Here is a 27,921-nt window from a genome sequence, read left to right on the forward strand (position 1 = left end):
AAAGATTGTCAGAATATATATATATATATATATATATCTCCCCTATTCTTCCCCCAAGGCCTTTAACCTCATCTTCCAACATACACTGGCCTGTGCACCTGTGTGTTGGCAATAAGCAGGTTTTATTTTTTGATTTATTGTCTTAAAAGAGCAAAAGCATCATCATCATCCATGGTTCTCCTCACCTCTTTGCCGTCCTTGAAGACCTTGTTGGCTTCGTGAACAGCAGCAGCCACCTGTTGGTTCTTCATCTGGCTCAGCTTACTCTCTGGGTTCCTCAGCCGGGTCACCATGCGAGTGGCTGCAGACCTCTTACCGCCAAGACCCGTCTCGGAGTCTTTGCTGTCCCCTGTAAACCCAATGCCAGAAAAAGCCAAGTCTTAAAGAGTTTTTGGCAAATTCTATTGGAAAGTCTGTATAATGTGCAATGATCAGTAAAAGTGATACCCTCTGGACAGTGGATGCATAACTTAAGTAACAGTTTGAATACTTCTTATCTCGCACAGAGAAAACTATCATGTGAGATGGGCTGCTTGTCTGTTTTAAGGCCTATTTAATGGGATGTACAATGTGTAGATGGCTAGTATGATATAGAGGACAGTTGATTTTCTGGCATCAGTTTAGGCTTGCAAAGTTGATTTTACACAACCTTTATTTAATCAAGAAGTCTCATTAAGATCAAGATCTCTATCTGATCACAGTTTTCAACAGTGCAACGGGAATTAGAGAACAAAACAAGACATAATGATGAGGTAACGTTCTGTCAGACCTGTTTCATCGAGGCTGGCCAGGGATGACTGGGAGGACTTGTCAGCCAGGTCCGGAGGTTCAGGTCCTTGGGGAGGGACCCTGGCTCCCATGCTGCTGTGACTGTTCTCCTCGCTGGTCTGGGATGGCTGGCTCAGGCTGGGGACGCCATCTCCACTGGCCGGGACAGAACCTGACGATGGGTTTTCTGCACACACACACACACACACGCACGCAGGAAATAGATAAGAGGATCGACGGTTACATAAACAAGATCAGCTTGTCTAGATTGTGGTGTTCCTCATCTGAGGAAACCTTTCATGGTTTATTTACTTGTTCCGGCAAAGAACGGCTGAAATGACTGATCTAGACAGACCACAAACCGTTCCATCAAAGCTGTCAAGGACGACTGTGTAGAAGCTCAGTCTTTACGAAGGTAGAAACTTTCTAGTGATAGTGCTGCAATAGTTAAGGCCATAGCTCCCTCTACTGATAAGTCACATGTAATGCATGCACCAAATAACCAGCACCAATGGAGGCATGAAGCGCTTGAAAGCAACGGGCAACCCTTCCAGGCAAAGGCAAGGCTCCAACAAGGTTTGTGCATTTACAACAGCACTGACCACGACAATGAATGATGAAACTCTGTAATCATTAAGCATGAATATGTGCAGTTTGTCAACAAAGGCACTTCCTAAGCAGAGAGCTATTTAATCAAAGGGTTTGCCAGCAAGCAGCAGAGAAAAAGCTTATTTATTAGAAATATTCTACCAGGCAACGTCAATGCTGTCCCCAGTTGCAAATTTCCCCGCTGCGGGACCGATAAAAGGATGATCTTATCTTATCTTAGTTGACTGAGGCTCGGTTCTGGTCATGCTGAGTGCGATGACAATGCCTCTGATTGCGAATCAATCGTTGCAATCGTCAACCTCAGCTCTTCAGAGGAAAAGCATGAGGAGCATGAGGTTTTAAGAGTTCAAGCGCAAAATGGCTGGAGGTGTTCAAGAACTGACGGCAGGTTTCAAGGAGGAAAAAAAAAATTGGACAATTGAAGCACTTAAAAAAATTGATAGGCAGGCTATATAAAGAATAATATCATCAAGGCATGTCGATTTATAGCCTGGTGTTTTTAATTAAAAGGTTGGCAGGTGACAGAACAATTAAACGCTCAGAGGTGACGGAGGCTGGTCCTGCTAGCTGAGTGTTTGTAGAAGGAGCTGAAAGTTTGTAGTCTTTACCGGTCCACAGCCAGGATCGCGTTTACGATGGGCAAAAGCCAGCAGATGGAATGAGAGCCACATGCAAAGAAGCAGGCTGAGCAATGGTCAGGAGGACCGCCAAAGCACTGGAGGAAACAAAGAAGTCACTGCTATGAGATTCAGCACACAATCTTGTGAAGCTGCAGACTGTGACGGTAAAGCAGACCCCCCCCCACCCAAAAAAAAAAAAAAAAGCTTAATGAGGTCAACTTCCCCAGGAAATATCCTCGTATACCTTCGGTGTTGTTAGAGACCTTCATATGGGAACATCCCGCTATTACAGCCGTTACGGGCGGGGCTGAGGGCTTTGGAGCCTCCGAGGCCAGGCCAGAGCTCGCTGCGGTGGGCGGGGTTTGTGTCGGGGCAGAGGTTGCCGCATGTGTAGGTCCGTATGAGATGCTACTGCCACTACTGCCATCTTGGCCAGTGGGTGGAGCTTCAACAACTACAAGTGAACAGCAGCGATGTTGTAAATATTGTGGATATTGTGGTATAATGCAAACAAAACTTGGAGACAATGAAGAGAAACAGTGACCAAATGTGGTGAAATCCTAAAATCATCCAGCATCTATTGAAAAACAAATATCAGCTAAATTTAGACATTGTTGTCAGAGCTACATTATGTTACCTTTACACTTTTACTTCCTTTAGCTTTTTAAGATGAATGCAATCATGCATTTATGGGAATACAAAGACATTTATATTCATAATGCTCTTTAGGCAAATAGCTTACCTAAAACGTTAGCGTTTTGTTCTGCAACACATGCAAAAATGTTTGATCTTTTTGCATAGGGGCCTCTTTATTACACTGTTTAAGGCATATCCAGCAAGACAGAGATATAAATGAAACTCTGTGGTTTGTGAGTCCTAAACGTGTCGCTTGTCTTGAAAAAGAGCACAGCTTTTCTTATTGGCCTCACAGCCAAATAACAACAGGACTCATTCTTAAAATCAATAACTAATTCCACCATTGTGATGATGTCTTTTACTTCAGAATCCAGTGGAGGTACTGAGACCCAGAGAGACCTCTTTTCAGGTCAGACCCTACAATGTTCTTTATGCTACTATATTTGATCGTGTTTTTCAGAAAACTTTGTGAAATACAAACATCACAAATACCTTCGCCATCTTTATTCCCTTCCATGGCCTCGTCTTTTGTCCCCTCCTCTCCAGTCACATATTTGACCTTGCCCTCCTGTTGACCCTCGTCCCTCAACCTGGCCTCTTTGTCTTCCTTCTCTCTCTCCAGCCGCGCTTTCTGCGCCTCCTCGGCAGCCCGTCTCTTCACCTCCTCCAGCTCCTCCTCCTTCTTAGCCCGCAGCCGCTCCAGGATCTCCTCTGGATGAGAAAAATAGATGGCGTGTGATTATGATGAAAACACAATCAGGGATGAGATCAACAACACAGCACAGAGAAATATAGACAAAATAATCCATTGAAATCTTTTACTGCAAGTCTAAAAAAAAGGCACAGTTCCAGATGATTCTGAGAACACCAATTATAAAACTAAACCCAGGGACAATAAAATAGTTGTTATTCAACAGTGATGAGTAAATCACAAAATTCACATGAAAAGCCAGAGTGAATTAAGGAGATTTGAGTTGAGAAGGAAAAGCATCAGACTCAAATTCAGTCCAAAATATCAGGTAAGACTTGGGGACCGAACCTAAACAAAACTAACAGAGAAAGAGGGTTTGTTTTTGAAGGCGAGATTATTACCAATGCTCTTCTCACATCATCCCAGTTTCATCCCCCTGCACTTGTTACCAATTTTCTTCAGACTCCATTTTAAAGTCTAGAAAGCTCCTTGGACTTACTGTCTAAAAGGGCCTCTCAGATCCTCTAGGTTAGGCTGAATGATGTATTTTTAAATTTATTTTATACCGTCTCTTATTTGTGTGCTTGTACTTGGCTGTTCTTGAGTTTTTCCTTTATATATGTGTATTCTTTTTTCCGTTACGCTGTCCATGTTATCTAAGCTTGAAAACATAATATCAATATTAACACCAAATGATGTACTTGAACTTAATATTAAAACCCCAAACTAGGGAAAGTAAAATAATAAAATCCAACCAACCTCCTTGTGGAGACTTTACAAATGGAATAAGCAACAGACCTTTCACAGTATTCACATTACATGATTTGCATGTTCAACGTTTTACAATGTGTAAACTCTTGTTGATGTTCACTAGGAGCAAGTAACATCCAAACATGCTGTAAAACTCAACACAATAAAGTTGGGTTCTAGTGTGTGGTCAAAAGAGCACAATGGCCTCATGCTGTGTTCTAGATCGATCACTACAGTGTTAATGTGTGTAGCAGCAGTGATAGACGCATATTGAGAGATAAGCACGATGGGTCATTGATACACAGCGGGAAAAAGTCTGTAAAGCCCTTCAGCAGAGTATGACTCATCTGTCGCACCATTACTGATTTAACATAAGCTGAGCAATAAACAAAACTCCATCTGCACTGTGCAGGACTGCATAAGGAAACCAGAAAAAGGTATGATAAATACAGAGAAACATTGACATTTATTGTTTTTTCCCTGCACTTCCCTGACCAATCAATCACTTGTGTATCTTAAGCATCAAGTGTGCTACGTGTACATCCTGCAACACTGGGATGAAGCTGATGCTATCAGTTTGAAAGTTTAACTAAAGCTTTATTAATACATGCGTACAGCTTGTATTCATTCTGCAGAAAGTGACAACCTTTAACTTAACTGTGCATCGCAAATGCTTGATAGAAGTGCTAGTTTCCACTCGAGCTGTTGCATGAAAAGTTAACACCACCTACAGCGGCGCCATTTAAAGTGTAGCTCTATGTCTGAACCCTTTATTGTGATGAAGGTTCACCGCACAGCAGGCTGAATGCCATAAACATGATGTGCTCATAAAATGCATCATTTTCACCGACACAGTGGGCAAAAAAACCCAAAAACACATGGATTTGGTGGACACGCTGTCTGTAGCAAAGAATAGATAAGCGGCTGAAGGGCAGCTCGAGTGCTGGACACTGGCCAAACCGGGACCAGAGTAAGGTTACATAATAGCTGGGATGATTCCTACGGCCCGGCCATCTATGACTGGGTGGCATTCATGAGAATTTAGGGGGAAAGCAGGCAGAGGAGTGGGAAGACAGAAAAGGAAGAAAGGAAATACTTTAAAGAGGTCCTTCTTCCACTGATTCGATTAATAAACTCAGCGACAGAAAGCATCTCAGACTTTTTAAACTGAGAGAGAGAGAAGAACTCCTTACCGTTGGCGACGGTGAGGAAACACTTGTTGCTGCCCCGGGCCTTGTTGGTTAGGTCCTCTGTGATGTCCATATGTGCGTGCACCTCGTCCCTTATCTCCTCAAGCGCCGCATTCAGGTCGGCCTCCCAGTACTCCTTATCCAAACAATCTATGACCTCGGCTAGCTGGACCTGGGAGGAGTTCAATAAGTGCAATACAAGATTAGCTCACAGCGACCACTCTCAAAAAAAAAAAAACAGGGAATGTTGGGATTTATTTTTTTCTTAATGAAAAGAAAGAGCGGGATCGGGACACACGACTATTGTAAGTAAGACATTAAGAAGAGTAACAAGAGTCTTTAAAAACAAGATAATTCAATTTTACTGTGTGAAGAGCATTGCAGCCCCAGTGAGAGGAAATGCAGAGTTGCGTCTACCTTGGTGCTGTAGTACCAGATGGCTTTGTCCTCCTGCTCGCCATCCTCCTCTCTGTAGGGGAGACAGGAGGGGGAACATTAGGAGACACAACAGCGAAGGGTGGGACAAACAGGAAAGAGATGATGGGATCTACATAAACCGTATTTCTGTATAATTCTCTGTGGTTTTGTGTGTTTGTGCGCTATTCGTTTGCCTGTTGTCTTGTCAGTATACCTTCTTAAAATACTTCTTACGCTGAATTTAGCAGAGACTGCAGCTCGGCCATTTCTCTAAATCTAAACATTTACATCACGCTGATGTCAATATACGGGTGCATCTCAACAAATTAGAATATCATGGAAAAGTTTGTTCATTTCGATAATTCAATTCAAAAAGTTAAACTCATATATTATATAGATTCATTGCACACAGAGTGAAATATTTCAAGCGTTTTTTTCTTTTAATTTTGATGATTATGGCTTACAGCTAATGAAAACCCAAAATTCAGTATCTCAGTAAATCTGAATATTACATAAGACCAATAAAACAAAGGATTTTAAATTATATATATATATATGCACTCAATACTTGGTCGGGGCTCCTTTTGCATGAATTACTGCATCAATGCGGCGTGGTATGGAGGAGCCTGTGGCACTGCTGATGTGTTATGGAAGCTCAGGTTGCTTTGATAGCGGCCTTCAGCTCGTCTGCATTGTTGGGTCTCTTGACAATACCCCGTAGATTCTCTATGGGGGGGTTCAGGTCAGGCAAGTTTGCTGGCCAATCAATACCATGGTCATTAAAGCAGGTATTGGTACTTTTGGCAGTGTGGGCGCTGGAAAATGAAATCAGCATCTCCATTAAAGCTTGTCAGTGGAAGGAAGCATGAAGTGCTCTAACGGCTGCGTTGACTTTGGACTTGATAAAACACAGTGGACCAACACCAGCAGATGACATGGCTCCCCAAATCATCAGACTGTGGAAACTTTACACTGGACTTCATGCAACTTGGATTCTGTGCCTCTCCGCTCTTCCTCCAGACATTCCAAATGAAATGCAAAATTTACTTTCATCTGAAAAGAGGACCACTTTGGACCACTGAGCAACAGTCCAGTCCTTTTTCTCCTTAGTAAGACGCTTCTGACGTCGTCTCAGGTTCAGGAGTGGCTTGACACGAGGAATGCGACAGTTGTAGCCCGAGTCCTGGATACGTCTGTGCGTGGGGGCTCTTGATGCACTGACTCCAGCCTCAGTCCACTCCTTGTGAATCTCCCCCAAATTCTTGAACGGCCGTTGCTTCACACTCCTCTCAAGGCTGTGGTTTATCCCCGTTGCTTGTGCACCTTTTTCTACCACACTTGATCCTTCCACTCAACTTTCTATGAATACGCTTGGATACAGCACTCTGTGAACAGTCAGCGTCTTTAGCAATGACCTTTTGTGGCTTACCCTCCTAGTGGAGGGTGTCAATGACTGTCAAGTCTGCAGTCTTCCCCATGATTGTGTAGCCTACTGAACCAGCCTTAGAGACCATTTAAAGGCTCAGGAAACCTTTGCAGGTGTTTTGAGTTAATTAGCTGATTAGAGTGGGACATCGTGAGTCTACAATATTGAACTTTTTCACAATATTCAAATTTTCTGAGATACTGAATTTTGGGTTTCCATTAGCTGTAAGCCATAATCAAAAGGAGCCCCGACCAAGTATTGAGTGCATGCATATATATATATATATGAACATACTTTTCAGTAGGCTGACATTTCTGTATTAAAAATCCTTTGTTTTATTGGTCTTATGTAATATTCTAATTTACTGAGATACTGAATTTTGGGTTTTCATTAGCTGTAAGCCATAATCATCAAAATTAAAAGAAATAAACGCTTGAAATATTTCACTCTGTGTGTAATGAATCTATATAATATATGAGTTTCACTTTTTGAATTGAATTATCGAAATAAAATAACTTTGCCATGATATTCTAATTTATTGAGATGCACCTGTATGTGTCCATGATACATTAACATGTGAATGAGCTACACATTAATCAGAGAGCACTCTGCATTGGTGTCATGTTAGCATATATACTTTTTGAAGCAATCCAGGAACTGGACGATCATTTTGCCCGTCCGATCCATCCTTTATAAAAACGTTCATGTTATGGTTAGTCTGCTCTAAGGATTATCATTACCATAGTTTATGCCGATTTTCATCTCTCGGTGCCAATACAACGCAGTCACATTCATGTCATAGAAAATGAATTACACGACCACAATAATATGAGCGGGTGTGAACAGCTGAGCAAAGCAAGCAAGGTGTCATTGGTATAACACAGAACAATAAGTTCATTCAAGAATCTTGCACACTTCAAAACGGTCTATCAGACTGTGATTTCCTCAGTTGTTCTTCAAAGGTTTCTTCATCTCGCTTGCACATTGTATGCAATGGACAAAAACGATGTAGATATTTGATAAATAGGATATGTTTTGTTGTTTATAGGTGTACAAGTCACTCACAGGGCTGGCTCGAGTCTCACAGGACTCTTGGCAAGTTTCCTGATAACAATTGATTTTAGGGTATTTTATCAACAGCATTTCTACTTAACATTTAACATGCGTTTCCCAAAACAGGACTTCAGAGAGAGAGCACATGATTGGCTGTTTGGAGAATCTTAGAAATGTTGGCTGTCCATCGTGCAGAAGAGAATTATCAGTTGATTTTAAGGTCACTTGTATTAAACTGTACAAAGTGTTAGATATTAAATGTAGGCTACATAAAATACATAGCATAAATTTGACTTTTTGTTACAATTTGCTTTCTTAACTTGTTCACACTACCGCTCAAAAGTTTTGGGTTGCCTGCAACAAACGCTTGATTTGTTGCACTTAGGTGGCTGAGAGGACTACTCTATAAATATTGAATATTCTTTCATGCTTTTAGGTTGTAGAAAGTCCTCCTTGTAGATGGATGTTATTTTGTTTGCAAATAAAGATAATTTGACCCAGACTGACTGACTGAAAGGGTAGAAAGAGACAAAGATCGCTCTAAGCAACAGTTAAATGAGAATAGGGCAAATCCCCAGTTAGTGGTAAAAGTGCTGTGAAGTTTCATGGTTAGCATGTTGGAACCGGATCACAGAATATCTAATGGACATATTATTGACTGACACATCACAGTTTAAACCTCTTCAATCTGACCACTGAGTAGACTGCAGAGGGCCCAAAGAAAAACAGCTACCCAAATGATTTAAAGTCGCAAGCACCAGTGTGGTTCAATAATGATCTATGGTCACTTATGCTTTTCTGGACTGGAAAACATATAAAAAATCTAAAAAGGTATTTTTGGGGAAAATGGTTCCGAGAGTGTTTTCCCCTGGAAGGCAACACTGTGGGGAAATTGGCTTAACGTATGTTTTTATCAGTCTCATTCACACAGAAAATAAAATGTAACACCAGAAAATAAATATATAAAGATAATCAAGACCCGAGAACGTGCCACGCTGCAAGGGGGACGATCAATACTCCCATAAAACACCCGCTGAAAAAATGAAGACTCATCTTCACCACCTCTTATTGCCATATATACACTGTATATGTGTATGTATAGGTGTACCAGGAGAAATGTCTTCATCAAATAATCAAAGGGCGTGACAAGATTTAGACATAATTTCATAATTTGCGCATACAGGATGTAATTCGTGGCTTCACTTTAATCAAATCGTCGCCGTGTTTTGGTAAATTCTTTTGTACGAGGTAAGTGTGTACACATGGCCGGCTTTTAACCCCAAAGCATGAAGTGCAGTGCAACCGTTTCGAGTATCAGCAAGATGTCAACTTGATAACTCATCCCCAAGCTAAAGTAAAGCGTTACCACGTGCCTTAAGCAGGTATCGGCCGGAGTGTAGGACTTAAACTTGTGTAGATACAAAATTATTTAATTATTTAATAAGTTGTTCCCAAAAATGTATAAAAAAAACTTGTATTTTTTGCACACAAATTAGTTAATCGTGGTCTCTCTCTCATAAATATATATATGTTAATCTATGGCCCATTCCCCAGCTTCATGATACAATCATAAATAAAATTGTGACCATATGATGATGATAAACAAACATACTAACTTACTGCCTGGCCCTACTTTGTTCAGTGTCCTAATGATTAAAACACTGAGAATTTCAATAATCTGTGAGAAAGATCTACTCTGCCAAAGTTTCCCATTAAACGTGCGTACCTGCAGGGTACAGAGGGTGAACCGTAAACCGTACTGGTTGGCAGAAAGCCTACGCTTCTGCTTGGCCCAGCAAAATAAGAAATATTGGCAAGGGCATTTTAACAGTTTAAGAGACAGAGTTAAGTGGAATATTTGACAGCTCTTTTCTCAGCATGGTCCACTCCGAGGCCGTGTAACAGTAGTGTCTATTCAGCACTTCACTGGAGGCACATGCGCACACACACACACACACAAACTAACCTTACGTCTGCACACATCATTCACTGCACGTACATCCAGTCACACAAACTTTCCTCTGTGCACACTACTTATATGCACAAACACACACACAGCCTCTGAAGAGAGAGTGGGGATCAGTAACGCAGCACCTGCTGGGGGCCAATTGGGAGAGCAGAAAAAGAAGCATGCGAGAGTGAAGTGCAGCGCTGCCAAACCTCAGGCCACCTACCCTTTTAAATCTTATAATGTTCAGGTGATACATGCTCTTTTGTGGTTTATGTAGCAGGCCTTCTGCTGTTGCTTAACCAGCACACACACACACACACACACCATCTGTGACTGCTCGATACCGAGATAAGTTGCTAACACGTGGGACCAATGCTGCTGATGGTCAGGTAATGTTAAATCCTATGGACGGATGCAGTTATTTTTGGTTTATCAACCTCCGTGCAGATGCTGTACTCATACTTTTTCTTTTTTTTACCTGGGTCCAGACCTTTAAATTTTGCCCCATACTTTCTGCAGTGTAACGTGTTCTGCAACTCTATTCTAATTAAACTCATTTATGGTGGCCATGTTTGACTTTCTAAGTAGTGCTCCATGCTTTCCAAACAGACCCAGTCAATGTAATTGGGTCAACGCAGGTCATTTATGACCCCTCTGCTGACCTGGGTTGCCCATATTAACAATCTTTAGACAAGTGGCTGGGACAAAGTAAATTGACCGATTTGAATACTGGCTATATCTCTCTTCTGTTCATGCAGATGGTTTGTGACATTCATGAACACTTCCTATGACACAGAATATTATGTGACAACTTTGGAGACTGAGTTTGAGCTCATTAAACTGTGTTACAGCCCGCTTATCACTCTCACAGCCAAACGATTCGTCTGATCTTGGAAAAACTAAAAATCATGGAAATTCAGGCAAATGTGCGGGTTTTTGTGCGTTGGTAGCGTACTATCATTTTGCTACTATTTTGGCGAGTACCTTTGAAAGAAATGTCCAATATAAGAGACAATAATGGCTGATTAACAATCAAACAAACCTCACCAAGTGTTTCCGTATACATTTGCATATTTCAGCAATTTCGACTACAACTTTGGTTAATTTGGTCTTTTATCCGTATACAATACTGTAACGAGATCAAATCCCCCACACTGACAGAAGTATAAAGAAACATAAATGAAACATGGTGAACTTACACGACAATGCGGCGGTTAAGGAACCAGTATTTGCGGTTGTGTCGGTCAAAGCCGACTGGCAGTTGTCGAATAAACGGTTTGCTCCTCTGCACTTCGGGGATGCAGTCCGCCACACCGGGTACCTTGTGCGCCACACACACCTCGCACTGCCACTCGTCCTCCGGCACTTCCTGCAGAGGCGGCTTCACGCACTCCAGATGGTAAACGGCTGAGCATGTCTCGCAACACAGCAGGTCACCGAGGCGATGGCATACCCTGCAGTGGTCGTCGTAGGCAACCACGCCTTCCGACATTAGCTCCTCCCGGGCGATGTTGGTCGCCAAGAACTGGTCCACCAAGAACTGGAGAACTTTGATTTTGCTCTCCAGCGGTTCGAACGGGTAATCCTCACACTCCTGGAAAGGCAGAATGTGCCGGTACTCCGGGTCGCTCTCACAGTACGCCCGCACCACCTCTGGCCAGGTCATGCCGTCCACAAAATACAGAGTGGAGTTGACAGAGTCCTTCACGTCGGTGGGGCCGAACGTGGTGTTGGAAGTGTCCTCCTCTCTGAGAATAGCTTTGAGCAAGGAGATGTGGGTCTCTGCCAGCAGTGTGCACTGCTCCTGGCCGGCCACCGCCGCACAGAAATCCTCAAAGCGGAACGGAGAGAGCCGCAGCACCGAGCCAAAGTTGCGGAGGACTTCGTAGACGGCCGACACATTGAGGAGCTGTGAGGTAGGAACCTGGAGGTCCTCAGAGGACTTGGGAAGCTCCAGGGAAGGAATGTCCTTTGCCTCAAAGATGGGAGACTGCGGTCGCAATGCCCGACTCCTTCTCCGGCCTGCAAGTTAGTGAAAAGAAAAAGAGAGTGAGAAGAATAATGGCATAATGCAGGAAAAAAGAAAATGAAGAGCAAACGTACGTAGAAGATTAAAAGGATCTTTTTTGCTTTGCGTCAGCACCAAATGTTAACCATGGTAACTGTGTGATATACAGTGTAGAGGCGGACCCATAGTGGATTTCTACAAGTCGACATAATAACAATAATTTGGAGCAAGAAAAGGCTAATCAAGAGCTGACAGTGCGGGGTTATATTTTCCAGAGTTCATTTTTGTGGTGAGAAATAAACTGAAAACAGGTCAGAAATGATGCAAATACCACTTGTCAGCTTGCTGTAAAATCTGCTATTATTACCGCTATAATAAAAAGGACACAATAACTATTTTTGCTACACCCTATCAATTCACATTCAACGTAGGACTTGTAGAACACCACATTTTGAGGGAAACGCAAGCTAGAGCTAATGTGAATGGGGTTGTATCTTTTACAGCTTGATACAGAAGAGTCAATTTATAAAAAAAGGTAGACAAGCTAATTCTTGCCCCAAGACAATAAGCTAAATGCTCCCACTTGATTTACGAGCCTGCTTTTCTTTCTCCTGTATAATTAATGCATATGGTGCAGCTTATTTACTATACTTCCGTATTCCCCTTTAGTGTCTGAGTACATTATTATCTGTACATTATCCATTTCTGAACACAGGAATATGCAAAACGCCTGCTTATTGTATTTGATGTGAATGGCTCAGTGCAGGTCATTCAACCTGGCCTCATGACGCTGCTCCTGACCGGGGCTGAATGCTTTCCTGAGACGGACTGTGTGGTTTCGACATGATGAGGAAGCATTTCTTTAATGATTGTAGGATTAGTATACTGTTGCTATTCATTAATCATAAGATTACTTTACCCTAGGTGTGCTCTTCTAGCCTTCTTTTTATTTATCTGAAGTGGGGTTCGTAAAGGACAGAGGGTGTCATATGCTGTACACATTGTAATGCCCCTATGTGGCAAACTTGAGATTTGTGATATTAAACAAATTTGACTTGCCATGACGCATGAGCTCTTTGCAATTTCAAAGATCCCTAACATTATCGTAGACGTTGCTGCATTCACTTTTCATAAGGTGACCACATCAAAATACTATTTAATGACCCCACTTCATCCACACTATGTGTTCAACGAAAACACTGCAGTGCAGCTGATGAACAGGAAGTTGATAACTGCTGAGCAAATGCGTCTGTATTTGGTGTGGTATGATTCTTGTGGTTTAGCATTGACGTGTAAATAGATAAACAATAATAGGAAGACGCCGGCAGAACTGGCGGCTTCACAACTGGTGACAGCAGTCTGGTGTGAACGGGTCAAACTGGGGTTGACCACTTTTGGTTAATTATTTGGCTTTACACATAGATTGTGTGTAAAAGTGGTATGGCTTAGGGAGAGCTGTGCAATTTGTTTGAAAAAAAAGCATGGATATGCGTGTCTCTGGGTGTGTTCCAATACCCACACAACCATACTATTTAGTATGCCAGAAAAAGATCAAGTATGTCTCAAAACATAGTATGTAAAATGCAGTACGCCAAAAATACTTTCTGAAAACGAGCGATTAGCTTTATTGAATATATAGGAGTAAAAGGGTCAAAGTTCACAACGTAATGTTATGACGAAGTAGTATGTCCCAATTGTATGCATACTGCATGAACTTTGTAAGGGCAGCTACGTACTAAAAGTAAAGAAAAAGTATGTGATTTTGGGGTCCATGAAAAGTTTTCAGATTAATTCATTTAAATGATCATGAAATAAAAAATGTGTGTCTTTCTAATACAATCCCTTTGTTTTGGTCTTTTACTGAACTAAAAATATAGCAGTGTAAAAAAAACGAGGTTGGTAAAATTACTCCAAACGGACAAACCTGGGGCGGGTCCCCCATCTATACTCTGTATCTTGTAAGGGGTCCTTGGCTGAAATAAAAGTTGAGTGTCTGGTCTAGGTCACTGGTCAGACAAACATCCCCTCCTCACACTGGGCTGCACTATGCTGCCATGTTCACATGTGTTTATGGAAAGCAGGCCGTTGGAAGTTGAGAGGTATGCGAGTAATCCCCGAACCACTTAAATGGCATTGTCAGAGAGTAGTTAAGTTTCAAAGGGTGAAAGAAATACATCAAGAAACACAATCTACATTCAATTGTTTCCTTCAAAAGTGCATTTTTGTATCAAAGAAAAATGCATCCCAACAAATCATTAAAAGTGATGCCACAGAGAAATAGAAAAAGTAGACATTGAAATGCAAAAAACGATTTCTTTTTAAAATTGCATTAAATAACAGATGTGATGTTAATTGATTTTTTGCTGTCAATTAACAGGACTGTCCACCTGATAAACAGTGTGGTTACTATGGTAACGGTGAACCACACATACTATTGTAACGAGTTGGTGTTTGCAACAAGTGAGAGAGAAAAAAAGAGAAAAAAAAAGAGCGCCTCGCTTCAAAACAACCGGCCTGTCAAAGTCATCCAGTAGTGTTATGCAACTAAATATGTCTTCTGGAAACCAGTCTGGACATGGTGGGAAAAGACCTGACATGTGCATAAATAAAATACAACTATTATTTATTTAAAGGGCAGTACTTTCATTTTAGCACAACAGCCCTGGAAATAAAGGAGAACTATGAAGTGTTTATTTGAGGGTCAATGTGAAATAATGTTTATAACCAGGTGTGTTAAATGGAATAAAGTGCATTTTCTGCACTGTGCATAAGAGTCACATGTGTAGAAATGAATGGATGATAGTGATGTATACATGTGTATGTATATATGTGTACATGTGACAAACAAAGTCTGTGTCTATGAAAACACATGAAATAAACACAGCTGCTCAAATAAAAAATAAAAATGGAAAGAAAAGCATATAAACTCTGCAACATAAATGTGCTGATCCGACAAAACAAAGTGAAGCCAGCAGAGCAGAGCCGGGCTGCAGACCTGCAGCGGGCAGCAGGTCTGCAGCCCGGAGAGGCGGGCAGAGCGCCCCGTAAACAAAGGCCCGTCTCCCACTGCAAGCTCCATTTTGAACAATGCGGCTCGGATCCCGCACCGAGCTGAACGCGGGATGAAACGCAAAACACACACACACACACACACACACACACACACACACACACACACACACACACGACACACACACACACACACACACGCACGTACCCGGGGTGCTGCCCAGCGTGCTGTGGCTCCTGAAGCTGCTCTCGGTGCAGTAGCTGGCATCATCATCATCCTCCGGTAGCTCCTCCAGATAGTCCGACTCGATCCCCAAGGCCTCCTCCTCCTCCTCCTCCTCCTCCTCTTCCTCCTCTTCTTCCAGGTCGGACGACGGGTTGTCGTGCAGGAGTTCGTCGTCCTCCGACCTGTAGCTGATGTTGTCCTCGTCCTCGTCCTCCTCGTCGCTGTTGTCGTCGTACACCACCTTGGTTTGCGGCCGCCTCACGCCTCCTCTCCCTCGGCCGCCTCTGGAGCCTCTGCCTCTGGACCGGCTGCCTCTGCCCCGCACCACCGCGGTGGTGGTCGTGGCTGCGGCTCCAACTTTCCTGCGGCCCCGGGAGGAGTGGAAGTTCTCTCGTCCGGAGATGTCCGTCTCCACTTCCGCAGCGGAGACGGTCCCGCCGCACACGCCGCCGAGGCTTCCCCCCGTCCCCGGCCGCGTCCCCTGCCTCTCCCCCGGCCACGCGTCCCCCTGCTCCTGCTGCCCCGGGAGCCTCGGGCCGGCCCGGGCAGACCGTCCCGCGTCGCGGCTGCTTGTTTGGGCGGCCTTCCTCGCCTCCCCCTCATCGCGGGACAGAGCCGCTGCTGTTCCGCTTCAATCTCGGAGCTTGGTTAAAACCCACGCGCTGCGGAGAAACGCGCGCGCGTGTGTGTGTGTGTGTGGGGTTGGGGGGGGAGGAGGAGGGGGTCTGGAGACGGTCCCCGAGAGGTCTCCACCAAGCCCCGGTCTCGATTTCAGGGCGGAAAGCTCAGTCTGAATGGCCGGTGTCCCGCTCTGGGTCGCCTGCAGACGCCATTTTTTCTTCTCCGCTCTCCCTCCGTTGAAAACACAGCAGGCCTCAGAGCGCGTCACGTGGCCACGCCCACCGGAAGTACAGCACGGCGCCCTTCAGAGTAAAAGCACGGCCAAAGTTTTTATATAAAAAATAAAAAAAAAAAACACACACATCAGTATTTAATACCGAGATGCTAGAGTGTGAAACAAGGTTGCACCCATTGTTACTTTTAAATGCAGCCGTTGTGTAAACCAAAAAATACACTTTAAAACCGGCTGATGTCAGGCTGCACAACCAACTCTGCTCCCAGTAGACCACATGACACCAAAAACCTGTGCAATACAAATACACTGTGCAATAATAATTAAGCCTTTGTTAGTCCCACAATGGGGAAATTCGGTTCTCTGCATTTGACCCATCCCGGAGGAGCAGTGGGCTGCAATGAAGCGCCCGGGCAATTATAGTTATAATATTTTTTTCTGTCTGTACATATTATCTTCATTGTTAAATTTCTATCATCTTGAACACATTTACATGGTTCAAAGGCATTGGCAACTTTTGCAATACCTAATTTACACCAAGAATTCATACATCTTAAATCTGATGGATAGCATCCCCCCCCCCAAAAAAAAAACCCACTTAATATTTTACCATTTGGGACAGGTAAACAACCTGGAAACCACTACAGGTGAAAAGTTGGAAATACACAATATGCTCAAAGATGTTTTTAAAAGTATACACAGTACTGTCCCACGTCCTTCGTCACATTCATCTTGTTGAGCTCTTGGAAACTGCCCTCTATCTTTCCAAGCTCAGAAACCCACACTGTGCAATTAAAGTTATAATAGTTTTTCTGTCTGTGCATATCATATTTCAGTTATTGTGGATTCTTTACTGTTTTTATTGCTTATTTATTATACTTGTTTTTTATCTTGTTTTTCTTTTACTATGTCTCTTGTTTGCACTATAACCTATGCTGCTGTAATCCTGTAAATGTCCCCACTGCGGGCCTAATAAAGGATTATCTTATCATATTTTATCTTATCTTATCTGATCATATTTTATCTTATCTCTCTCATTGTATCAGGCTCACTGCTACAGACCGGAACATGTTTTTTTCTCCTCTAACTTGACACTCCAGGCCTGAGTGGATGCGAGGTCACGTGACACACTATTCCACAATAGACGCAATAGCCGTGTTAGTTCATAAAATCAGTTATCCATGCAAACGATTTATGCCAATAGCCCTTTATTGGCTCTGATTGGTTCTGGCTGGGGGGGTTTGATCACGGGTGGGTCGAGTGTATTTAGTCAGACATCATCGGTGATTTTCGGCCATGTCGCCATCGTCGTCACAGCAAAGCGAGAAGAGAAGAGAAGCATATGTGCGACATTTAGATTTATAACATTAACATGAATTCATCCTAAAAGTAGATGGCACATACATGTTCATGTTTAGAAGGATGTAAATGTGCTAAACAAATGTATAATTTTTTTATTATATATTTGTCTATATATATATATATAGACAAATTATTTGTCAAATAATTGAATATTACTTTTAAGTAATACAAGGGAACCTGGCTCCATTTTCAATCAGTTCAGTTGACGTTGAATTGTTTAAATCACGTTGACGTTTCAATGTTGCGATGCTGAGCTCCTGCTGATCAAACATGCACTATAATCTCAACAGTGTGTTAATGTAGCCCACAATAACATCAAAGGTCAACCAAAGAATGCAAGTGCCATTGAACCGCCCTTCACTCTTGCTCTAGTGGTAAAACTGTGATTACCTCCTTTCAGTCTTCGTGAGTTGTCGTGGCCGAGTGGTTAAGGCGATGGACTAGAAATCCATTGGGGTCTCCCCGCGCAGGTTCGAATCCTGCCGACAACGGATGAACATTTTGTAGTTTTTGTAATTGTGGTCTTAGTGTATTTGCATCTACCAACGTGAGGTAAATGAGATGGAAAGTTGGTAATTCAAAACAGTTACAAGGTAAAATGTAATCAAGCTCAATAATGTGCACCAATAAAAAGCTGTAGCAGCTTGTTAACTGCGTCCCTGCAACTCTTCCATATTTAGCGTGTTTCAGTAGAGCCTCTTGTTGATTAACATCTCTACTTTCTGCACAAACAAGTTCAATGACCTAATAACCATACAGAATAATAAAATGGTGAAAGCCTGCAAACATCATGGTGAGCACCACTGACGTCAATGCATCCCACACTACTTCACAATTATTTCATAGTACCATTTAATGACACAAACAAAGAAAGGCACACATGGATTAGTTTTCTGATAGTTATATATTTGTATTCAATATAAAAAGGCTTTCCTGTGGAAAATCCAGTACAGTCACAGCTGACAGAAGCAGCCATTCATTCTCACAGTTCTGTTCAATGGTAGAGTCCTGCTATGATTGTATGCATTTTACAATTATTAACCAGTTTGACATTGAGCAGGCGATTTATTCATCAGGCAAATCATATTTTCTTCATGGTCAAATTTCTATCATCTTGAACACATTTACATGGTTCAAAGACATTGGCAACTTACACCAAGAATTCATATACAGGGAAATTCACACATCTTAAATCTGATGGATAGCATTTTTTCCCCAAAAAAAACACTTAATATTTTACCATTTGGGACAGGTAAACAACCTGGAAGCCACTACAGGTGAAAAGTTGGAAATACACAATATGCTCAAAGATGTTTTTAAAAGTATACACGTTCTAAAACAGCTCAATGATTTCAATGGAGTACTGTCCCACGTCCTTCGCCATCTTCATCTTGTTGAGCTCTTGGAGACTGCCCTCGATCTTTCCAAGCTCAGAAACCAGTCTCACCTGAGGACACAACAAGGCATCTTCGTTAATTATATTTTTACGGATAACGTTACCAGATGTAACAGTTTTCTAAAAAAAAAAAAAACTGCAGTACTCTGTATGATGCTGCCATACACAACCCAACACCCAATCCCTTGCCATTTTATGACAGGAATTAGCGCCCCACAGCTGTATGCCTCCGCCAACCAACAAATGTCATCACGTCCTCATTTTATCCACATTTGTGTGCAATTCTCATAACTACTATATCAATTCTTGAGTAATGATCAAAAACATCACAGTGACGTTTGACCTTTTCTAATAAATTAATCCTCGAGTACAAATGGACGTTTGTCCCAAAGTTGACAAAATTCCATTCAGGTGTTTTTGAGGTATGACAACCATAACAAGACCACACAAAATGGTTATTTGTAGTTTTTGTATGTGATCCCTTACACTGTTGATGTTTTGGTTTTTCCATTTTACTTGAATATTTAACATGCAGCCAGTTGCAAAGCGTACAAAAAGGAAGACTGTTGGATACCTGAGACTTGACAAATTTGTGGAGGTTCAGCAGTAAGCCTTTGGCCTCTGGAGTCATCACCAGCACTGTGAAATGAGCGTCCAGCAGCAAGCATACCCAATCCATGATCTACAATCACATGCAAAGGAAAGCAGAGTTAGTCCTTTCATTCATTTCAAACAGAAATGACTGAATTGTTGCATTCCAACCTTTGATTCGCAACATTTAGTGATAAACAATTCACTGACAAAGTATCATTTATTATTGCAGAGTTGCTATTTATCATAATTCCAGTGTTTTAACATGTTCGTTACATATAATATACGGCTGTGGCGTAGTGGAGAGCAAGGTAGTTCTCCAATCAGAGGGTCGGTGGTTCGATACCCGGCTTCGGCAGTCGATGTGTCCTTGGGCAAGATGCTTAACCCGAAGGCTTGCCATCGGTGTGGACTGGATGTTGCATGAATGTTAGTTATAGTCTGATGGTGGCTCCTTGCATGGTAGCCTGTCATCAGTGTGTGAATGGGTGAATGATATGTAATATACTACTGATTGTAAGTCGCTTTGGATAAAAGCGTCTGCTAAATGACTGTAATGTAATGTAATATAAGAAGCTTATAAAAACAGTGCGCTGACTGTATGCTCTGTGGCTGAACTTAATTCAGACTGCACACAGTTCAGCTCAAAATGTCAGTCTGACTTCCAGCATATCTGGATTGGACAATCTGTCAGCAATAATATATTCTTCTGCCTCCGGACTCGTCACTTAATGGGTCTTGTTCTGACAGGAGACACGAGCTGCCCCGGTATGTCAAGTGTGGCAAACCCTTAACATGTAGTTAGACATCGACACTGACCTGAGTCAGGCTTGGTGATCTCGATCCAGGCATCTGTGGGAAAGCATCTTGGGAATATTTCAGGTAAAGGAACTGCAGGTACTGGAGGAAGAGCTGATTGGATGAGAAAGAACATTGAGCGTTGCAAATAGCGTTTTGTTAGAGCATGGTTGGCATTATAAAAACGTGCAATGGGTTACTCACAACAACATTTTGGGAAGAGAGATCTTTTAGGTGCGGGAGGAGGAAAGAGTCACTGTACGCCGTCTGCAGGACCTCATTTCTATACAGCTCCAGTTAAGATCTCATACAAAGTAAATTCATATCATTGCGGACCAAAGAGTCTGCAATTACGCCGTTTAACCATAACATAAAGCTTGCTGCTGGTATAAAAGATGTGGTTTTTGCATGATGATAAACAACAAAATGTGACAGCGTGGTGCAAACATTGCGTCTGAGTGACGGTGCACTGACAGGATACAGTAGAACAGCTTTGTGTAACCCCACTGGACAGATCTGTTCTGGTGGAGTTAGGGTCTTCTCCTTGTCTTGTGGTGCTCTGGTGCCGCCTGCACCAACGAGGCCGTCCGAGCGGTCCTCGCCAGCGGAGGACGGGCTGAAACCATTCTGCAAGCCGACCGGCCCGCGCTCTCCAGCAATCAGGGTTTCCATGGAGGAGACGCTGTCGGGCTCCAGGCTCGCATTCTCTGCATCAACGTCTGACATACTGACAGACGAAAAAGGTAGACCAACACACTGTTTATCGTTTTCCATTTCCCATTACAGGGATAATAATCCAAAATATTTGTCACTTTAGTGCCCCCAAGTGGTAGTTATCAAAATAACCCTGTGGCAGAGACTTGAATCAATAGCTGTCAGTTTTACCTGATAAAGGCCTTAAGGCAGGCACAGGTGACAGCTTCAGGGATGTCGGGGAAGAACTGCAAGCAGAGCTGACACAGGAAGTAGTCCTTCCTCTCCAGGGCCAGGAGCACAAGGTCAGGACACACACTGTTGAATGTGATGATGGTAAATGAACACATTCAACAGACATAACGGTTCGGAAACGCAGTCTGGGTCATTCAATTCAGGTTTTCGGCTTCATTATGTAAACCATCTCAATTCTGACATTTGCATTCAGACAGGTTCAGAAATAGCTTTGAGATTTGATATTTGGATTTTTCAGATATGCGTCTCTCTAAAAGAACAACATTTCCCTGATTCCGTGCCTCACTGACCTGTGGCAGAGGCAGCGGGTGTGCACCAGCTGAGCCAGGCTGCTGGGGGTGTAGAAGGCTGGATCATCCAGGCTCCGGGACACCAGGGTTGATGCAATCTGCCCCACCAAGGGCTGCAGGTCCTGGATGTCGGTCCTTGAGAGGAGCAACTCCACCTCTCTCTGGACCTCTTCTACTGGTGTTGTCTGCATTAGGAAATTAAAATATTTTTTAAAATTATACAATTATGCCTTTTCAGTGTGTTTTGCATGAGAGCCATAAAATATTTGTTACCTTGATGAGCTCCAGAATTTGGTCATTTGTTAAACTAGATGCTGATTGGCTCTTACGGCTTGTTCTCTGTATGGAAATAGAGAGGAATAAAAACATTGATGATACCATTGACAGGATAATTCAGGAACCGAAGCAGTGAATTGCTGATTTGCAAAAATGGTGTCACATTATTATGGTTCTAGTGTGGGAGCATGTATAAGACTGGATGATCTGTTTGACGAGACAGACCTCTTTACAGACTGACTGAGGTTACCGTTATAGATGCACAGATAAAGAAAGAATACAGAACAGCAGCCCTGTGGTATCATGTGTTTGCCTTGCCACAATCAGAATTTTGTACATTTTGTGAAGAAAGAACTAATTTCAGGCAGCAACTACTGTAAATCACAATTTCATATGGAGCTAGTGCTAACTAGCTGTTAGTCTGGGAAATACTTAAAGCCAGTTTTTAAGAAAACAGCATGTGGGATTAATGCAGCAGCAGTTCTGGCATTAGCCGTCTAGTCTCTAGTCTCAAGTCTCAAATCCAACAAACCGTCTTCCTGGTCTCCACTGTTCTCGAGGGATGAGCTTTCTCTTCATGCAGGATGTTATTCCAAGATGGTACAGAAGTGGTAGCTTTGGACTCTGTTGCAGTGAGAAAGGCACAGTGTTCAGAGTAAATATGCAAATCGGCAAATGTTTTTGCAGTACTGAATATTTGTTTTAGCTCACCTTCAGGCTTGGCCTGCCTCAGTTTTCCAAGTGCAGCGGCCAGGGAGGATTTGGGGCACTCGTATGGAATAACAGAGAGGGTTTTCCCATGTGGGATGAATACCTTGTTGCAAAAACTCCACAGCTAGATCAAGAACAAACAAACAAACAAAAGGAATTAAAGTTAACATAGATTAATGGTGATAATATGAACTATTTGGGCGTCAGTATCAGAAATGTAAACTGCCATTAAGTTGTGAGGAGGGACAGTGAGCCCTGTCACGGTGGAGAGCAGACACAATGCTCTACCAAAGTCATACAGTCCTCCATCAGCACCCAGCAGCTGGAAGGACAGGGAACCTTGGCCTGCAGTAATATTAACGAGGGAAAGCTCGAGTGGGTGGGAGGGGGTTCACATATACTCGTCAAAGGACGTGTTCACACTGGTGATAGTCCTGTATGAGCTCCAGGGCCCTGCAGTCAGCATAGCTAAAGATCATTAACAATTTGTTTGGTCAACTGATCATATAACAGAGACATTAGAGAAACATTCTCTTGGTGGGTTATAAGCGCACACACACACACACACACCACAACATTCCTACCTGGCCGTAGATTTTACCCGCCATCTCTTTTCCTGCCTGAAGTGTCTGGAAATTGGTATTCCAGATGCAGAGGAAGTCTGAAAAAAACAAAAGGCAGAATCGTTTAAGACCAAAACACACTTGCATCAGATACTGGAGTCACATAGCTTCAGGTCATCAATCTGGTGCCTTTATTACCCCACAGCACAAGACACAGACACTAGAAACCAAATTCTGGTCAGTTAGTCATCAAAAAGTTAGTCAGTTAGTCAGCCAAAAAACACTATGACCTTGTATCAAGTGATGCCTGCTTTCCTCATTTTGATTATTTATTAGACAGATGACAGTGTAGAGGCGGCAGACTGGCAGGCTGTTGATAATAATTGTTATCATTTAATGTCTGCATTAGCTACTAAAATTATTTTTTTGTCACTTTTCCACTGTGAACTTTTCATACTTAAAACCTTCAGGACACAGCTCTCCGTGTTGTGCATGCTGACTCAAAAGTATGATTAACTGAAGCCTTGGAAGAATATCCCAGACTGACTGACTTAAGTTCAGCCTTGCATAAAATAGTACTTTTAGCTGAGCGAAAAGCCAGCCAGATGATCAAGCAAATAATATCTGAGAGCCTGTCCGAGTAGAGCCCTTGTGGTCTTCGTTTGAGGCAGTGTGATGAAAGCGCATTTACCTTTTCCAGATCCGGCAGAGGGGTGTGGAACCCCCACAACCGCTACATGGGCGTCGTCCAGAGCCTGAGCCGATGCCTCCTCCAGCAGGCCATCGCCCACAGGGAGACCCAGCAGCAGGCTGCGGGGCAGCGGAAGAGGCTGGGCCCCCTCATCAGCCACCGGGCCCCTCACAGAGACGACACTCTGGTATACATGACCGTTAGGGTCTGGAAGGAGGGGAAATGATGAGGCACAAAAAACATTTATTGAGGGGAACTAATAACAGCTATCTTAAATATCTTGCATGTAACATCCTGTGCAACACAATGTGTGACTTGACACAAAGCTAAAAATAAATGTGCAAGTGTACATTAAACACGGAGTAAAACCACAACTCGTCACTGCTGTTTTTTTGTTTGCGATCTGTAAAGTAACTCACATTATGGAAACCGTAACCAGAAACAAAACTCTCTCTATAAACAGACTCTGCATTCATAAGTAGAATCTGTTTGCAGCAGGACAGTATTTGTTCTGGTTTCTGTTGGTATACCGTGTGGAGGCTGAAGAGCCAGATCGCTCCGGTCGAAATACAAACTGCAAAACTACCGGCTATCGTCTGACGATGACGTAGCTTTATTGGTTTAAAGTGAGCTTGTAAAATTGGCTACCTGTGAAACTAAAACCGGTCGTACAGTACCAGTCAAAAGTTTGGACACACCTTCTCATTCAACTACTTTGAAGAATGTAAAATATAAAACATATTCTGGTTTGTTGAGCATTTGTTTGTTTACCACATAATTCCATATGTGTTCCTTCATAGTTTGGATGTCTTCAATATTAATCTACAATGTAGATTTTTTTTTTTTTAAATAAATATAAAGAAAAACCATTGAATGAGAAGGTGTGTCCAAACTTTTGACTGGTACTGTACATGTTGTCTCACAACTCCGATTCCATTCTTGCATCTCAACTTGCTAATCGGTCTGTAAACAATAAGCAGTGCACAGAAAGGGAAGTTGCCGATATTAGCCTGTGCTATGAACACACTGACACTAAAAAATTTCAACCGGAAACTCAAGACTTACAGAGGTAAAGCAGGCGGATGTGTTTATCCCTGTAGGAAACAGAGAAGCTGAGCGGGGAAAGACCCGGCTCCTCCCTCTCCAGCCGGTACCTCTGTAGGCTGTTGGGATTCAGTCTCTGCAGGTACAGGAAATGATCTCCTTTCTGTGGGAAAACATTGACAGCCAAGGCAAACAGGTCTTTAGACATACCAGTAGCAAAGAGTTGATGCACATGTCCATGGAGAAAACAAGGACAAAATAAATGTGTTTTTGGTAAACAGGTCAAACAATACATGGCATTCACATGCATAGCATAGCATGCCCTCGAAATATTTGTTTTCATAGCTAGGTTTTGTGATAAAAGTGCAATGAATGCTTAAAACTGAAGTCGTTTTTAGTTTTAGTAATAAGCTTCTGTGTCTCCTGTCAAAAGCCAAACAATTAAAATGATGTTACCTGCTCGGTTGTGAAGATGACAAACTGCTGTGACTCCGTCACTATGTTGGTGCTCCACCTAAAGACAAAAGGAACAATCATCAACACACTACAAGACAGAACAGATGGGACTGCAGCATGAGGAACGTCTTTACTCACGATTTTACATTTCATTGTCAATATAAATTGTTTAAATGAAAACATCACTCTCAACCTGGATTATAACACAAAGGATTAACTGGAGCTGTAAGGCACAGTGATACCGACCTAATGGCCTCCTCTTGAGCCAGGACTTCCTCAATGGGCTGCTGGGGAGCAGAAAGTAGGGAGTCCAGGAACCTCACAGCTCCTCTGTGGAACAAGACCACAGGCTCCCCTCCGGCCACACAGTGGACCCTCCAGACATCTGATGACACCTGGAGAGAATGTATACACAGGAGAAGCAATGAGGGTGTGTTCAGTTGGACCGGAGTGGTTCGGATTGTAGTTTCAGAGCCAACTTCTTCCAGTATGCTTGGTGGAAAACACCACCAAGTCATTATCTCCAATTGTATGATCCATCACGTTTCACCCGTCTCTATGACAACAGGCTTTTCACATTGGATCAGGTGTAATCACTTCTGCCATGATCGGACAACACATTGTACAAACTAGTTCACTTACGGTCGCTTTGAAGGCCTTATCCAAGAGTATGTCTTCTTCCTTCCAAATTCTGATAACCTTAAAAAAAAAAAAACACAAACAGACATTATTTTGTGACAGTGTCAGGCAGATATTTCTACAGGGACACCCAGAGCCTAAATGAATGACAAAGTGATTAAGAATTTGGTTTATTTATCAAGGACCACATCAATTAGTAAGGTCAAACCTTTAAATGAGGTAACACTGTGCAGTGAATAACTAATCATTTGGACATGGAAGAATGAACATTTTCTAATCTAGTGAATTAGTTAATGTACTAAGTTAGTAGAAGTTTACTGAAAAAGCAACGTTGCAGTCATTGTTGCATTGAAGTTCACTTCTTTCTTTTGTTGTATGGGAAATTGGAAATAACTACCATAATGTGGCATTGAAGAATTGATTCATTTTGCCCAATTTCAATCCGACAGTGAGTCAGCTGGGTTTCTGTTAGGAAAGTGCTCTGTAACAAGCACAACAACAACACTGACTGAGAGCCTACCTTGCTGTCTGAGACTGCCACATATTCCTTGGTGTGTGAGTTGTAGACTGCTGAACAGGTCAGAGTCTGTCCTTGTTTCACCGTCCAGCTGCTCAGGGGCTTCTGGTCCGAAACCTGTCACATCCACAAAAACATTTATTAAAAAAAAAAAAACAGGACCAGTTAACAACATTAATCCACACAAGAAGGTTCATCTGGACGCAAAACAAAACATTTCCCCATCACTTGACTGTAACTATCTTCATGATAGCTGAGAAAGATTATGAAACAAGCAAGTGAGGCACATTTTGAAAGTTGATATGAGAATATACAGTACCAGTCAAAAGTTTGGACTCACTTTCTCATTCAATGGTTTTTCTTTATTTTTATTTTCTACATTTTAGATTAATATTGAAGACATCCAAACTATGAAGGAACACATATGGAATTATGTGGTAAACAAACAAATGCTCAACAAACCAGAATATGTTTTATATTTTACATTCTTCAAAGTAGTTGAATGAGAAGGTGTGTCCAAACTTTTGACTGGTACTGTATAAAATATATATATTTATTTATTTTTTTTTAGTGGTGTTTATGTACCAGTGATATTATTAGAAGGAAAATGACTAGTATTTATTTTAAGGTAATTTAAATGGATTCAACGTGTAGCAGGTGAACAGACCTATCATAGTTTGGATGTCTTCAATATTAATATACAATGCAGAAAAAAAAATAAAAAAAATAAAGAAAAATCATTGAATGAGAAGGTGTGTCCAACCTTTTGACTGGTACTGTATATACATGTGGAACAATACATTAGATAAACATCCAATCAGAGCCCAGCAATGGAAACCAGCTCCAGCCGTGCATATTTAGCCTCTTTAACCTGTTTTCTGTATCTTACTACAACCTGAGCGACCAGAGTTTATTATGTCCATGCATAGCATCCTCACTATCACATCTACAGGTATGTGTGGCGTCTTCTCAGTTTCTTGAGCTTCCTGTCGCACGTTGCTGAGATCAGCCGAGGATGCCAACACGAGTTATCCGGGTCTCCGTGGTCAGCTGCGGGGGAGAGCCGCCTCTAAACCCGCGTTAAACGTTACCTTGTACAGCGTGACGGATCTGGTGGAGTCGGTGACGACGACGTGGTCGCTGTCTCTCTCCGCTTCGACCCCCTGGATGCCTGAATTCGCCTGGTTTTGAGCTGGAGTGAGCCCGCACAACGTGTATCCCTCATACAGCGCGGCCATGCTGGACGAGAAGAACGCAGATCCCGGAGGATATCGCGAGAATAGACGAGGGTTCGTCTGTCGGGTTGTGCACGCCCCGCCGAGAATTCGCCTTGCACCTCGCGGGAGCGAGCGCGCACAGCGTAAAGCGAAAACTAGCAGACAGAAACGCTTGTTTATACCGCAGTGTACTTTTTAAAAACGATATGATGTGC

General features: G+C 42.5%; 2 protein-coding genes and 1 non-coding gene across 3 annotated transcripts in view; 1 reads left to right on the top strand and 2 right to left on the bottom strand.

Moving 5' to 3' along the window:
• LOC129095349 (nucleosome-remodeling factor subunit BPTF-like) overlaps positions 1–16,047 on the bottom strand; it is a 46,166-nt gene extending 30,119 nt beyond the window's left edge. The window contains 9 exon segments of the mRNA XM_054603759.1: positions 186–349; positions 770–955; positions 2,242–2,451; positions 3,126–3,344; positions 5,268–5,436; positions 5,682–5,733; positions 11,311–12,133; positions 15,337–15,778; positions 15,781–16,047. Coding sequence (XP_054459734.1) covers positions 186–349; positions 770–955; positions 2,242–2,451; positions 3,126–3,344; positions 5,268–5,436; positions 5,682–5,733; positions 11,311–12,133; positions 15,337–15,778; positions 15,781–15,957 — 2,442 coding nt within the window. The 5' untranslated portion in view covers positions 15,958–16,047.
• Positions 16,048–17,978: 1,931 nt separating this feature from the next.
• Positions 17,979–18,060, top strand: trnas-aga (transfer RNA serine (anticodon AGA)). Its single transcript has one exon. It is a non-coding gene; the product is annotated as a tRNA-Ser (tRNA).
• Positions 18,061–18,448: 388 nt separating this feature from the next.
• On the bottom strand, positions 18,449–27,833 carry nol11 (nucleolar protein 11). The gene is made up of 18 exons (XM_054604533.1): positions 27,581–27,833; positions 26,493–26,606; positions 25,976–26,032; positions 25,580–25,728; positions 25,334–25,391; positions 24,899–25,040; positions 23,834–24,040; positions 23,164–23,240; positions 22,580–22,703; positions 22,401–22,492; positions 21,866–21,931; positions 21,593–21,777; positions 21,240–21,365; positions 20,836–21,081; positions 20,559–20,637; positions 20,376–20,468; positions 19,540–19,647; positions 18,449–19,016 (listed from the first exon to the last, which is right to left on the bottom strand). Exons 1-18 carry the CDS (start codon positions 27,725–27,727, stop codon positions 18,903–18,905), a joined length of 2,184 nt encoding a protein of 727 aa, XP_054460508.1. The 5' UTR covers positions 27,728–27,833; the 3' UTR covers positions 18,449–18,902.
• Between the last annotated feature and the right edge of the window lie 88 nt (positions 27,834–27,921).

Source organism: Anoplopoma fimbria, chromosome 9, assembly GCF_027596085.1.
Source record: "Anoplopoma fimbria isolate UVic2021 breed Golden Eagle Sablefish chromosome 9, Afim_UVic_2022, whole genome shotgun sequence".
NCBI classification, from domain to species: Eukaryota; Metazoa; Chordata; class Actinopteri; order Perciformes; family Anoplopomatidae; genus Anoplopoma; species Anoplopoma fimbria.

What these genes read in the sequence shown, in the direction of transcription:
- nol11 (XM_054604533.1), bottom strand. Translation starts at nt 27,727, where the DNA reads ATGGCCGCGCTGTATGAGGGATACACGTTGTGCGGGCTCACTCCAGCT. An exon ending in CAGTGGAGACCAGGAAGACG is followed by an intron (nt 21,932 to 22,400) that starts GTTTGTTGGATT and finishes ATTTCCATACAG; the next exon opens with AGAACAAGCCGTAAGAGCCA. An exon ending in TCTCTTCCCAAAATGTTGTT is followed by an intron (nt 20,469 to 20,558) that starts GTGAGTAACCCA and finishes TCATCCAATCAG; the next exon opens with CTCTTCCTCCAGTACCTGCA.